Source organism: Carassius auratus, unplaced genomic scaffold, assembly GCF_003368295.1.
Source record: "Carassius auratus strain Wakin unplaced genomic scaffold, ASM336829v1 scaf_tig00029960, whole genome shotgun sequence".
Taxonomy (NCBI): domain Eukaryota; kingdom Metazoa; phylum Chordata; class Actinopteri; order Cypriniformes; family Cyprinidae; genus Carassius; species Carassius auratus.
The window spans coordinates 4494-20529 of NW_020525814.1; the positions used below are offsets into that span (position 1 = coordinate 4494).

The window sequence follows — 16036 nt, forward strand, 5'->3', positions numbered from 1 at the left end:
ATGCAGATTGCTCCACAAATGGACGGACACATCAAATTCTTGCAATCGATGTCTTGGAGGCAGTGCTTAACTATCAGTTACCTCTTGCCTGTATACGATTAGCGTTTAGAAGTTTAGTCCAATTGTAATCCACATTCCACTGTTTTCAAAGGCATGATGGAGCCATATTCCTTGGCAGGGTAGAGGACAGTGACCGGGACTGTGATAGTAAACACGGCTGCTGCAGGTGCAAAACACAAGATTGAAGATAACTTGACTTGAAATGAGTGAAACAAGTGGACAAACTCCTTTTTTTTTTTTTTAAACCATCGGCCATTGAGTCTTTAAGGATGTGGGAGCTGAGACGTTACAAAAGAACGTTTCTTATTCCCATATTCCTTTTTTTCTTACTTGGTCACCAGTTTGAATTCATATATTTATATCCATTTATATATATTTTATACAGTTAAAAACACCATGGAGATGACAGACTATTTGGTTTCTTTATCTAAGTAGAAGTTTCTCCTTAAATAAATGCATATAAATAATTATCTTTTCACATGTTCAGGACGGTCACTCTCCCACGACTCTACTCACAGCAGGTCCTCAGAAAGTCAATGCTAGCTTTCCATGGTATCCCAGTTTTGGCAAAGTATTATGAAGCCTCAAGACACACACACATTTGTGGTTAGACCTGTCAACCCCTTCTCATTGGCCAGGCTTTGTGGCATCTTTGTGCATGTCACTAGGGCTCATTAACTGAGTCTCCGTGGGCCCAAAAGAGGCCACTCCCCCTTGTCCACCCCCATTTGCTAAAAGAATGCACACAGTCTCTTTGGCCCCATGAGGGAAAGAGCTACTGATGTCCTCCTGTTTCCTCTGGGCAAGTGCTAGTGCTCTGAGTTGATCCTGAGCCTCGTCAAGTAGTGAGGCTACTTCCTTCTGTCTACCAGCCATTTGGTTGGAGACCATTATGTTGGACTGTTGACTGACAGCTGAAGCATCAGCTGTGGTTTCCAGAGGACTAGAACTGCTGCTTCCATCAGTAGGAGCTGTTTGCATACACGAGACCTCATCCTGGTAGGAGTGGACAGAGGGGATAATTGGGATAGAGCAGGGACGACAGGGAGCAGGAGGACTTTGGCTAGGGCCGCCCGACCTGAGGCTCCTAGCGCACCTGTGGTCTAAATGGTTGCTCCAAGATTTCGAGGATTGTGAGGGTTGCATATTGTAAAATGAATCTTGATGTAGGTCATTGCCAGGGCCGGAAAGGTTCCTGTAAAGAAAGAGGAAAAGATGACAGACTGAGAGAGGGAGATTAAGGAAAAGACAGGGATATATTGAAAATGATTAGAGTGCCAAGAAGGAGGTTTGTTGAATTTCAGAGAGATTGATACCTATTCTGAAAGCCAAATAAAACTTAAGTGTGTAATTTCTGTGCCTGTAGCATCAACAAACAGAACTGCAAAAATAATCACTGGTTTAAACAGGTTCCCAAATACGTTGTCATCATGTCAACAGCAAAGTCCCTTTTCAAGGAAAATCTGTTCATTTTGAAGCCATATTGGCAACACCTCCAGGTAGCTACTTCGGCCATTTAAGACCTAGACCTATCTACTTGAATGGGGAAGTAGATAGGCGTCATGTTCACTTTTTGTCAACCTAAAATTTGCTTAATTTTAGGTCTCTGCTAGGATACAAGAATGTATTAAAACATAAAAAATAAATAAACACGAATTTGATCATCTCAACACACTCTGTCTTATAATGTCTTACATATTGAATGACAACATTACATAGCATTCATAATGAGACATCTAAAACAAAGCAAAGCCCATTGTCTTCTCTGACTTGTAATCATTTAGTTCAGCTGGGCATTAGCTGGTTTCCTGATTCAGAACTTGCTGCTCCCATGGCAGTCATTCTTAAGTTAATCTTCTGATGATTTGCATGCAAAATTCTTTCAAAAGAGATGAAAGCATAAGTTAAATCCAACCAGACCTTTGGTAAACTAATCTCTCAATTTAGGAGCAATCGGTATTGTTCCCCTGATTCATTATCTTTGTGTAATAATTCATCATCCCTGACAAAGAATGGCTTTTCTCATAGCATCAATATTTAACCAAGTACTGCTTTTTCTGATAATGACCGAGTCACAGTTAAGCCTCAATCAAGGGGAGGCAAATTGTCTGATTCTATTTTCTACAAAACAGACAATATGACAGCAATGTCAAGCATTTCAGCTGGACATGGATCATCATTCCTGAAATATCAAGACTTGGAAACAGTTAAGGATGCATTGATTCAGCCTGGGTTTGTGAGATTTTGTTTCAGATTTAATATAATGTGATCATTCACTGAAATCCTCAATGTCAACAGAAAAGAGAGCTCTTTTGAAGACAGCTAGAAATTCATGTGATTTTAATGAAACTCCTGTCCCCTGCTGAGCACGTCTCTCTAGCAACCCTCTCTCCACCTCTCCTCTAGATGCACATGTCTAGACCTTTGACTATATGACGAAAGGTCTGGTCTGCAGCTATTTCTGCCTACATAGAGGAAAAGACTATTATTTAGGGTTGGGCTTCTCTCAAAAATACAAAACATATGTAAAAAGTGTAAAAACTTCACTGGACTGACTCAAAACAAAGCAGAATATATCGTTCTGCTCCTAAATAAATATATTCAATGAGCTGATGCAAAAACGTGGCAAAATCTGATCATTTTTTCCCCAAAACAAAAAGAACAAAAAACAAAGATCAAATCAGATTAAAGGATTGCCATATTGAAAGAAAGTATCTCACAAAAATACTGAGATCATTTTCTTCTATTTTAATTCTTAATGTGTAAACAAGCAGAAAACACTTTTGATGGTTAGTACGTAACTCTCTCTCTCTCTCTCTCTCTCTCTCTCTCTCTCTATATATATATAAGTGCTCGAGTTAGAGGATCAAATAAAGATGGAACAGATTTGTTTTTAGTCATTTCTTAAAGATGGCTAAGGACTCTGAGCTGCTCGAATTGACCTGGGCAGGTCATTCCACCAGGAGGGAACAGTTAATGAAAAAGTCTGGGAAAGTGATTTTTGTGCCTCTTTGAGATGGCACAATAATACGCTGTTCAACTGCAGAACGCAATCATCTAGAGGGCACATAACTCTGAAGTCATGAGTTTAGGTTTATATATATATATATATATATACAGTATTGTTCAAAATAATAGCAGTACAATGTGACTAAACAGAATAATCAAGGTTTTTCGTATATTTTTTTATTGCTACGTGGCAAACAAGTTACCAGTAGGTTCAGTAGATTCTCAGAAAACAAATGAGACCCAGCATTCATGATATGCACGCTCTTAAGGCTGTGCAATTGGGCAATTAGTTGAATTAGTTGAAAGGGGTGTGTTCAAAAAAATAGCAGTGTGGCATTCAATCACTGAGGTCATCAATTTTGTGAAGAAACAGGTGTGAATCAGGTGGCCCCTATTTAAGGATGAAGCCAACACTTGTTGAACATGCATTTGAAAGCTGAGGAAAATGGGTCGTTCAAGACATTGTTCAGAAGAACAGCGTACTTTGATTAAAAAGTTGATTAGAGAGGGGAAAACCTATAAAGAGGTGCAAAAAATGATAGGCTGTTCAGCTAAAATGATCTCCAATGCCTTAAAATGGAGAGCAAAACCAGAGAGACGTGGAAGAAAACGGAAGACAACCATCAAAATGGATAGAAGAATAACCAGAATGGCAAAGGCTCAGCCAATGATCACCTCCAGGATGATCAAAGACAGTCTGGAGTTACCTGTAAGTACTGTGACAGTTAGAAGACGTCTGTGTGAAGCTAATCTATTTTCAAGAATCCCCCGCAAAGTCCCTCTGTTAAAAAAAAGGCATGTGCAGAAGAGGTTACAATTTGCCAAAGAACACATCAACTGGCCTAAAGAGAAATGGAGGAACATTTTGTGGACTGATGAGAGTAAAATTGTTCTTTTTGGGTCCAAGGGCCACAGGCAGTTTGTGAGACGACCCCCAAACTCTGAATTCAAGCCACAGTACACAGTGAAGACAGTGAAGCATGGAGGTGCAAGCATCATGAAATGGGCATGTTTCTCCTACTATGGTGTTGGGCCTATTTATCGCATACCAGGGATCATGGATCAGTTTGCATATGTTAAAATACTTGAAGAGGTCATGTTGCCCTATGCTGAAGAGGACATGCCCTTGAAATGGTTGTTTCAACAAGACAATGACCCAAAACACACTAGTAAACGGGCAAAGTCTTGGTTCCAAACCAACAAAATTAATGTTATGGAGTGGCCAGCCCAATCTCCAGACCTTAATCCAATTGAGAACTTGTGGGGTGATATCAAAAATGCTGTTTCTGAAGCAAAACCAAGAAATGTGAATGAATTGTGGAATGTTGTTAAAGAATCATGGAGTGGAATAACAGCTGAGAGGTGCCACAAGTTGGTTGACTCCATGCCACACAGATGTCAAGCAGTTTTAAAAAACTGTCATACAACTAAATATTAGTTTAGTGATTCACAGGATTGCTAAATCCCAGAAAAAAAAATGTTTGTACAAAATAGTTTTGAGTTTGTACAGTCAAAGGTAGACACTGCTATTTTTTTGAACACACCCCTTTCAACTAATTGCCCAATTGCACAGCCTTAAGAGCGTGCATATCATGAATGCTGGGTCTTGTTTGTTTTCTGAGAATCTACTGAACCTACTGGTAACTTGTTTGCCACGTAGCAATAAAAAAATATACTAAAAACCTTGATTATTCTGGTTAGTCACATTGTACTGCTATTATTTTGAACAATACTGTATATATATATATATATATATATATATATATATATATATATAATGTCATATGAATATGTAACTATGTCCAAGGAAATTAGCTACTGGAAAAATAGTAGCCTTGTGCCAATGATCAGATAGGAGGTACACCACAAACTGGGAATTTAGATCCTCCAGATGATTTTATACATAAAAGCTGGACTTAATATGAGTAAGCAATTATAAATGTTGTCTATGTACTTGCTTAAGCACTCAGCTCAAGGGAATCCAGATGACCTACGGGGGCTGACAGGTACATTCCTATATAAAAATATGGGAGCAATAACAAAATCTGCAAAATCTGTTCCCTCCGTAAGACATTTTAGTGTGATAACAGCACTTTTTCTGGGGCGGTAGGAATGAGACAGCCAGAGATTTTTTTTGTGCAGTCATATGCAAAACAGTTCTATCTCTGTCTCTTCCTCCCTCTTTTTTTCTGTCACTCCTCTCCTGTCTCGCTCCCACTCTCCTTTCTCTTTCCTGTCCCGTATCCCAGCCTGTCTCTATGGTAACAGAGCTCTCTCCAGCAGAAGAATATTCTTATGCAGGCTGGAAGGCTGGAAATAGGTCAGTGCTGAGACCCTGTTGGAGATTTAAGGCGAGGTGGAGTCTTCCACACTACAAAGTGTTCCTGTATAGCAAGCGAGGAATAAGTGGGCCAGGATAGCCTATAGTGCGTGAGAGTTGATGGCTGGCCAATTCTAGCAAACTCATCCAGGACTGCCCATTCCATTGATATATCACTGGCTGTTTAATTGGCCATGACAGTGTGGTTTTTATTAGCTGTGCTGCGCCTGGAAAAGGCACCACTCTCCAGTGCCCTCCTGTCTCAGTGACTCATGCCTGCATACAAAACTTCAATAATAGAGCTCAGACAAGCCCTCTTGTTGCTCCTGCAGCCAGCATAGAAACAAAGGCATATGCATGCCACAGAAAACTTGAGAGCTATTATAAAACAGGCTTTATGACACATACACAAAACTATTAAAAATACTCTCTGGGTAAATGTATTTTATCATACATTAGAAAGCCAACCTGGCCAGTGACATAGCACCAATCTTGGAACCATGAGACTGGGCCCTGCACACAAGTGATGACATCATGCAGTAAAGTTTACACAGGGTGTTGAATTAGTTTTGCAAATGTAGACAGACAGTTATGTTATTTTGGGCAAATCAGCCCTTTCCTAAATACGTTGCTCTTTATTTATCACTTATGTTTATTTCTCTTCTCTGTCTTAATTTAAAAAAGATTTAAGTGCATATGACTGTTTACAGCAAGTCGAAGCTGGTTATGGTGTTGGAGATGTATACTGCATGATCTTAATTTATACTTAATTTAAGTTATAATCACTCAGTACAAATTTTACTATTATTCAACTATTGTTTTTAAAGCGCCCCCTTGCATCATTCTTATTAATTATTCTTTCTGAACAATTAGTTGAACGCAGTTTGGAACCCAGGTCATGAGAGCCAAATGTTGTATTGCTCTGTATTTTCCTGATTTCCTAAAAAGAACCAGGTCATAAGAGTCATTTGTTTATCTATCAGACTAGAAACTATTCACTACAAAGAACAAGGTCATAAGTCATTTGTTCATAAATCAGACCAACTATTAAATAAAAAATTAAGGTAATAAAATAAAATAAATCTATAATACTTAAAATAAATAAATATAATAAAAATTAAATATATTCACTTAAAAGAACCAGCTCATAAGAATAATTTATTTATGAATCAGTCTAAAACTACTCACTAAAAAGAAGCATCTTAAAATACTATTTTGTTTGTGAATTTGTATACACTGGTTGTTTGCATGTTTTTGTTTTTTTTAGCAGGTCAATAGAAAGACATTTTTTTATTTCTATTATCATGTCATTATATTTTGATTCATATCATTTTAATTGCAGCATACTGAACACAGACTGCACACTCACATTCACAATTCAGATATGAAATATAATTTATGTTGGCCGAGTGGATAAGGCACATGCCTTTGGTGTGTGATTCAAATCGGGTTCAAATCCACTGTGAGACACAAATGTGTCCCTGAGCAAGACACTTAACCCCTAGTTGCTCAAGAGGCGTGCAACCTCTGACATATATAGCAATTGTAAGTTGCTTTGGATAAAAGTGTCAGCTAAATTAATAAATTTAAATGTAATGCTGATGGTTTGGAGGTGGTGTTAAAGGTTCAACAGCTGGGCAGCAGCAATGCTGAAAAGTAGTCCAGGCAACATTGATACACAGAAAACAAGCAAACAATAAAAACAAAAAAACACACATTTATATAATGAATCTGGAGAAAACTTTTTGTCTTGAATTCAGATATAAGATGCAGTAAGAGGAACAGAAAAAATGTCAAGTGTAAGAATGGCCACTGCCTTGGGAGTTGTGTGGCAGAAGTGGTTGTTTAAAACTGCAGATTGGCACATAAATCAGAGGAGAGAGAGCGCAGACAGAGGGGTCCTGATAGAAGCATACAGTGTCACCGACCAGTAATCTTTGAAGGCAATTTTATTGCATTAATGCATCCCATCCATCAGAGATAACAAACTAGAGTTTAATCCATTGGGTTAATCCATTAGCTAAGACTTCGCATGAGCAAATAATTAGCGTTAAGTTCATTGACCTGTAGCAAATTAATGTTTCTAACCAACCTTCTCACTGACTCCCTTTCTGAGCTGTCTACTTCGTGGAGATGTTGGTAGGCAGGACCAGAATCTCTTGATCCCCCAATGGCATTGAGACATCCTCTGGTTATGGGTGGGGTTCTGCGAGATGTAGGCCGAAAAGCAGAACGACTCCTCTGATCTGGACTATGAGAGAGGGAAGTGCTCCTGTAAAACAAAATACACATATAACTACTTCATGTATTTTTGTGTTATTGCTCGGGCCATTTTGATCCCCAAGGAGAAATGATACACATTTGAGTGTACAAGTGCATGTTTACTGAAGGATAAATAATATGCTGTGGGGCTTTGATTAGCATGAAGCATCAGAAAACAAATAAATATATATAAGCACACGTGACTCAGAACAAAGCAAAGCCACTATACTAATTTCTCTCTGAGATTTTCTGTCCCATTCCATGGCATTTTATTATGTTAGAAATACTCAACACACTCACTTTCTCTTTGTCTCCATCTGGTGTGCTGAATGTTTTACAAAGCAGAACAGATTTTCATAAAGCTCCCTGAGAAAAGCACTATGAATAAACGGTACTTAGGAATGCAGTCTTTAGTCTACACACCTGCAAACTTCATTAAAAAATGATTTACTAGATATATTTCCTCTATAATTAAAAAAATGGAGCATATTACTGACAAGTCACCTTGTTCACAATTAGATATTTATGTGATACTGCTAGGCAAACTACGGTGGAGATGTTGTACTGTACATACATTACCACTGAATGGGGCCACATTAACATAGAGATTAATTGACCTATCAGACCGCTGGCAGTAAGGAGCACACATTTGACTATTTGCTAAAAATAGCTTGAAGAGGAATTCATGCTTGGTTTTAGATAAGTCTCAGAGTCATAATTCACTGCATATTTAAGTAACAGAGTCATAATTCACTGCATATTCAAATGCTTCCTTACCCTGAGTCAAGAGCAATCTGTTAGATTGTGACGATCATTTGATGACATGAGCAGGTGGGGAGGGGTGGGACGGGGCAAACGGCTGTTTGCAAACAAATTACATGTCATCACAGAAAAAATAAAAATACATATATATGACTGAAAGAGTGCAGTGAGCCACAAACAAAAACTGAGAGTAGAATCAGGGCGTAACATTTAGATTAAGGAATGCATGAAGATTAAACAAGGTTTAAAGGCTTTGTGTCACTGCTATCACAGACTATCCCCAGCCCTCCATAAAACCCCCCAACACACCACATCTCTTATCCACAGATGGGCAAGCCATCATTTAAAACAAAAAAATCATTCAAATCAAAACACATTTTAATCAATGAATTCAATAAAACTTTCTATTAGACTCTAAAACAACCAAATACCTCAATTTCAGTTTTCCCTTCTCTGCCCATTTTTGACCACCATATTTCAGACATGCTTTTTTGGTTTTAGATTATTATGAAACATATAAAACAAATGCTTCTAGGGCTACCTCTACATTAATCTGGATGCATCTGAAAACAGTCCACACTAGCGGTTTCAAGCGTTTTGCAAACGTTGTCTCATCCACATTGAAACATCAGAAAATGTTAAATTCGCTTTCTGCGCATTCACAAAGCCTCAAAAAAGCTCACTGCAGATTATACACACGGAACAGACATAACACATTTTTATGCAGTTTTTCTGAAAGGATAATTTTATTTACGAAAAGGACCCACCATTCAATGATCTAAAATGTAATTGCTCTCATGTTTTGCCGCAAATGGCAATTGCGAATAAATTTGCATTCACCTTTGCAGGACTGTGATATGAATAGTGTACATGAATAGTGAAAAGTTACACATCTGTAGCAACAGTGTGAAAATGCATAGCACATAAAATGCATAATACCAGTATAAACATAGATATCATTGTTTTCAAAAGCCTCTGTTTTCACACTCCACACTACAATGCGAATATATATATATATATATATATATATATATATATATATATATATATATATATATATATACAGTCATGCCCACAAATATTGGCACCCTTGGCAAATATGATCAAATAGGGCTGTGAAAATTAATCTGCATTGTAAATCCTTTTGATGTTTTATTTGAAAAATTCACAAAAATGTATCCTTTCATTGGATAATAAGAATTTAAAACGGAGGAGAAATATCATTATGAAATTAATGTTTTTCTCAAATACTCGTTGGACACAATTATTGGCACCCCTAGAAATTCTTAAAAATATCTCGTAATATCTCGTAAAATATCTCTGAAGTATAGTCCCATTCATATTCACAATTTTGAGCACTCCAGCATGATTATAAACATGAAATTATCCAGCCATTGCTTCCTGTTTCACAGAAATATAAAGTGGAGTGAAAACAAAGCCCAAATGGCCTTAATCATCCATCACAATCAGAAAAACCAAATAATATATTTCTGATGTGCAGCAAAAGATGATTGAGGTTCACGAATTGGTGAAGTGGCTTTAAGAAAAGAGCTAGAGCAGTGACAATTTCCATTTCCACCATCAGGACAATAATTAAGAATTTCCAATCAACAGAAAATGTTAGAAAACTGCCTGGAAGAGGTTGTGTGTCTATATCGTCCTAATGCATGGTGAGGAGGTCAGTTTGAGTGGCTAAAGACTCTCCAAGGATCACAGCTGGAGAACTGCAGAAAATAGTTGAGTTTCTGGTTCAGAAAACCTTTAACAAAATTGTCAAACAGAACCTACATCAACACATATTGTTTGGGAGGGTTTCAAGAAAAATTCTCCTAGCTCATCCAAAACCAAACTAAAGTATATTCAGTTATCAGACACCACTGGAACTTCAAATGGGACTGGCTTCTATGATCAGATTAAACTAAAAATGAGCTTTTTAGCAGTAAACACTCAAGATGGGTTTGGTGAAAACAGGGATAAAAAGTCCCCCATGTGTACAATGAAATATACTGCTGTATTTTTGATGTTGTGGGCCTATATTTCTGCTGGAGGTCCTGGACAGCTTGTTTAGACACATGGCATCATGGATTCTATTAAATACCAACAGATAAAAAATCAAAAAGTGACTGACTCTGTTAGAAATCTTATAATGGGCCATGTTTGGATCATTCAACCGTACAATAATCCAAACACAAACCTCAAAAACAACACCGAAATGGGTCACTGAGCTCAAAACCAAGCTTCTGCTATAGCCGTTCCAGTCCTCTGACCTGAACCCTACAGAAAATGAGAGGAGTGAACTGAAGAAGAAGAAGGAGAAGCTGGGAATCTGAAGGTCTGGAGTGATTCTGGATGAAGGAATGGTCTCTGATCTCTTGTCAGGTGTTCTCTAACCTCATCAGGCATTATAGGAGACAGTTTTGAGCTGTTAAACTGGCAAATGGAGGTTTAAAAAAATAATTCAATAAAAGGGTGTCCTTAATTGTGGCCAATGTGTATTAGAGAAAAACATTTATTTCATAATGATATTTCCCCCCATTTTAAATTCTTATTATCCAATGAAAGGATACATTTTTGTGAATTTTTCAAATAAAACATCAAAAGGATTAACAATGCAGATTAATTTTCACAGCCTTATTTGATCATATTTGCCAAGGGTGCCAATATCTGTGGGCATGACTGTATATATATATATATATATATATATATATATATATATATATATATATATATATAAACAAAAACAGAAAAAAACCCTATTATTTTCAACTGTAATAATTGTTCTCAAACAATTATTGGTCAAATAAATGCAGCCTTGGTGAGCAAAATCAAAACATGAAGCTGCCATATTGCTTTGCACCAGAAAACTGATTATAACAAGGACTGGACTGGTTAATTGCATGTCGTCCCAGTGAAATTTATTTCTGTATACTGCTACTCTGCCATTTGTGTTGTCCCTATTACAAAAGTGCATATTAATGTATGTATTGCCATTTAGAACTATTATAATTGTCTTACTATTCAGTAATGCACAATAGTCACCGGGTGCACTATAATGGATGGAGAGCTTTTTGACAGAGGAATGTGGATTTAATACTTTATCTTTACAATAACCATTGTCAAAATGTCTTTCAGTGTCATTAAATTAGCATGGAACAAGTTATTTTTAGAAGGATAAAACAAATGTTTTTATTTTATTTTATGATGATTCATACCTGGGGTGTTTTCCTGTCAATGTGCCCTGTGGACTGGTAGAGGCAGCAGTACTCTGAACGAAACTAGACTCTCGAACATGTGGTGGCGAGGACCTTGTGGGTTTATAATACTGCAAAACACACAAAAAGGAAGACAAATGTTAAACATTCTACATTGTCGAATATGGGCAATGTTATGCCCTGTCATCTAAACATTTAATTAATACCTTTTCAGTCCCAGTTGGATAATTTATCCAGCATACAAGAGCAGCTCAGGCTTCTGCTTAACTCTTCGCTTTTATTCTTGTCTTTGAAAAATAGTCATTGGCCGAGGTCAACACGGTCTCACTCCAACTCGTCACATATTGATACTTGGTCAGGCACTTTGGCATCAATTTTTGACGCACAGAGTACCCCTTTAGTGTCATTTTTCGATGTGCAAGGTCCTCCATTGCTTTTAATAAGAAACCCTTAGTGTCAATATGCCGATGCAAATGGCTTATCGTCATGATTAAGTAATATATTGGGCAATAATATTGCAATTTTTGCATATATGTTGGTGTGTGATTTTTCATTATAAATAGTCCTAAACTTACCATTTGTCAATAAGACACAATATATAACAGACATGTTTGTAATGCTTTTATACTGCTTTTTATGGTTGGTTTTTGCAATAAATACCCGTGACTGTACTTTTATTTGCCTGTTACGTGTTTTATATTGTTCAGAAGTGGGTAGGTTTAGGTTAGGGGTGGGGTTAAATGCTCCAATGAAAGTATACATTTATATAAAATTATTTATATTTAATACAAATGCATTAAAACTATTAAATTAAGACAAACAACTGAAAACAACAGAGGACCCTGTGCTTCAAAAAATTATGCTTAAGGGGTACCTTGAGCATCAAAAAGTGACACCAAGGTGTCCTGACCAAGTGTCAATATATGATGAGTTGGAGTGAGACCATGTTGCCGGGGTTCCACTGATACTCAGATAAACCAACAGACCTATATGGAACCTGCAGACAAATCCAATTTAAATTTCACACCTTGAAAGACTACCTCATAAAAGCCCATTTCTGCTTTGGGCAGAATGCACACAATGATCTAAATGTCAGAGAGATAGTTAATCTCCTCCACTATCCCACCTTCACTCCACTGAGTCGAGTGGAAGAGAAGAGAGAGAGAGGGGGAGTGTACAGGAGGAGAAGAACTGATGGCTGATGAGGGATCAGAGAAGGGCACTAGAGTCACTCTAATTGGATAATATAGCACTTTCAGGACTATGTAAATCCAAGCAGTGTCCCAATAGCTTCCTCTAATGGAACTTGTGTGGGAACAATATGTACAGTGCAGAAGAAACCGTTTTTTGTTTTCTCTTTTACATTTGGCAGATGCTTCTTTTTTTTCCGAAGCAACTTACATTGCACTCAAAGTATGAATTTCAACAGTTTATGCATTCCTTGGGAATACAATTCATGACTTTTCCATTGCTAGCACCATGCTGTTTGAGCTACAGGGAACACTGAAACTTTATTGTAATTACTTAAAAATATGCAGTGTATGTGCATAATTTAGCAACTCATTATGTTCTGCTCAGCAAATTATGACTGGGAGCATCTTTATAGTATGATTTGAATGCATCATGTAACATCCCAGCCTACAGGACTTTGTTCAATTGTAATATAACAGTAGCTTGGAGAAAACCTCTTGTGTCTGTGAAATATTGACACTGCTTTGACAAAGAAATAACATTTGCAGTAAGCTTGACATTTTATTTTCAAACCTGGGGGGAAGTAAGATGACAATACATGTGTCAAATGTAGCCCACATAAAAGTGAGTCATACGTTTTAAATCACTTACATAAACCTCAGTCTTTTAACTCAAAACAAAACTAGTGTATGATTACTTGAGACTTTTATAGATGGTTGACACACTCTGAGCATTTAACCAGTTATGTAATGCAATGCTGTTATGTTTTGTTATTGTGATATGTCCATCTCTTACTCTATTCTAATATGAATTGCATAGCTGTATGATTTAGCGTCTTGTAAAGACAGTAAATGCAGTATTGAACATATCGGTGGGAGCTAGAGTTTGTATGAGTGTATATAAGATTTACACAGAAGACTAATAACAGGTTTATGTGAATTCAGAGAGAAAATAAAAGCTGAATATATGAAACATATAGAATATGGTTTGCTGAAATTATCATTTTATATCTTGTAGTCCATGGTGTGCAATATGAAATTAACAGTCAGTACATTTTTCCCCCTCAAACCCAAATATATTCTTCCATTAGTATGATGGCCATACCGCTTCACAAAAGCAAAGTTATGACTCAGACTCAAGTCTTAAAATTCATTTCCCACAAAAGGTTTAAAAAAGCTGTCTGATTCATTCAAAGATAGAAACGGTAATTTCTGAATTTAGGGTCAACCCTTTATCACATAGGTAACTAGCATTAGAAAAGCTAGAAGCCTATCATTACTGAAGCAGTCAATTTCTTTTCCCTTAGAGATGCAATTTGACCGCACTCAAAAGAACCTGTTCAGGCAATCAAAAATGACTTCATCCGAAACATTTTGAAAGCACATCTTTCTGATCTTTGAAAAAGCATTTTCTTTCTTTTTTCGAAGCACAGCCACCTACATTACCAGAAAATGCTTTTAAACAAACAGGCTAGAATAGACTGCTTAGCTGTTAAATTAATTGGGTGAATTCAGCCAAAATGTTAGAAAGTTTATAAAAAAATACTAGTATTTTTTGTATATAGCCCAAATTCTCATTTTTAAAATCTGATTAAGACTTACATGCAGGTTCTTCTGTATTATGAAACATATTGATGTTTTATCAAGGGTAATTCACAAAAAGTGCTCACAATCTTGCACCGTACAAGCAAAAAACTGCTAAGAACATTTGGAAAAAGAGGTCAGCAAACTGATATTGAAATATTATTGTTAATGCATCTGAGGAGGAATATGCAGCTAGTGGGCAGAACATTTGATGTTTACACATTCTGAAATGCTGATAAGAAAAGCAATGGGCATATTGGACAAAAGGGTACTATACAAAAGAGCTACAAATTTTGACTTATAAAAGAGTAATCTATAAAATGTATTTCAAAATAGCACTGCAGAGATCATCTCAGACATCATAATGGCACATATGAAAACTGTACAGACTTTTCAAGCTTTACAAGCTACAACACTACTGTAGACAGTAACTGATTAAATGTCATGCCAGTGAAGAGTTTCTGTGGTAAATGTGTTACATGAGTTCAGAGAGCTGTGAATTGTTCTTCTTGCTCAACCTCATGTCACACCCATGAAAAACCTTATGCTATGCAGGGGCAAAGAAAACAACAAAAATGCACATTTACCTGGCACTTGCTGGCCTAAAATATCATACTAGACAAGACAAGCTGTGTGTTGCCTGTGCATTAATAAATGTTTGTTTATACGCCCATGGGCTGAACTTTCACGAACAGTGCACCAGAAAGAGTGAGGTGCTTATGAAATATATATAGAGGAAAAGGTTAGGACGGAATTTGAGATGAGATGGAAACATATCTTACATCAGTTTTACAGATATTTCTACCAGAGGTTTCTCTAATACAGATATGCAAAAGTCACTCCATCTTATATTTAGTGCAGATCATATCATTACTGGAAGAAAAAGACGTCATCATGGATAAACAAACTAGCATCATGTGTCAAAAGCTGGTTTTGATTGCTTTGGCTGGAATTTGCATGTCTTCTGACAGTGCGATTGCTGAAGCGATTAAACAAAATCTCACTGGGTTTGAGTGACATTTAAATTACCACTGTGTTTCAATGCAAATAGCCCGCATCGGCTTATCTGTGATGGATCTGCTAGTTGGAGTGACTGAGAAAGTTATGAATATTAACCAAATGTCCCTACAGGACACAGGGAAGGTAACACAGTCTTCATTTTCTGGGACATTGGACTGGTGCAACGTTTCTGAGCTAGAAAGACAGAGAATGATGTAGTAATCACAAACCCTCAATGATGGACTAGTGTGACTACCATTATTAGTGTGTCTGTACTCAGAGAATAGCTGTGACACAGCTGATGCATGGGCTGAGCGGTGTGTAACTGTGTTAGCTGTTCTTGCTTCTAATTGCAGATGAGCAGAAAAGCCATAAGATGTGAATCTAAACCCCTTTTAATGTGAATTTTCAACGATCACATCATAATCATATCATACTTGACTACATTAATGCCTCCATGAGATTAAATCTGAAGTTTTGTGGCTCGTAGTCTAGTTGTTCTCAACCTTTTATAATATTTTAATTCGATTACCCCCCCCCCCCCCCAATATCACAGGAATGGTTAATTACATGCTCTCCCAATAAAATTTTTCTCCATACTGCTACTCTGTCATTTAGCCTATGTTGCGGCTATTACA

The 16036-nt window shown here is 37.0% G+C and overlaps 1 protein-coding gene across 1 annotated transcript in view; it reads right to left on the minus strand.

Moving 5' to 3' along the window:
• Positions 1–543: 543 nt before the first annotated feature.
• Positions 544–16036, minus strand: part of LOC113079967 (pro-neuregulin-3, membrane-bound isoform-like) — a 42413-nt gene continuing 26920 nt past the window's right edge. Inside the window, exons 5-7 of the mRNA XM_026252212.1 lie at positions 11626–11735; positions 7482–7661; positions 544–1255 (exon numbers count right to left, since the gene is read on the minus strand). Of these exons, the coding sequence (XP_026107997.1) occupies positions 688–1255; positions 7482–7661; positions 11626–11735 (858 nt within the window). The 3' untranslated portion in view covers positions 544–687. The remainder of the gene's footprint in view (positions 1256–7481; positions 7662–11625; positions 11736–16036) is intronic.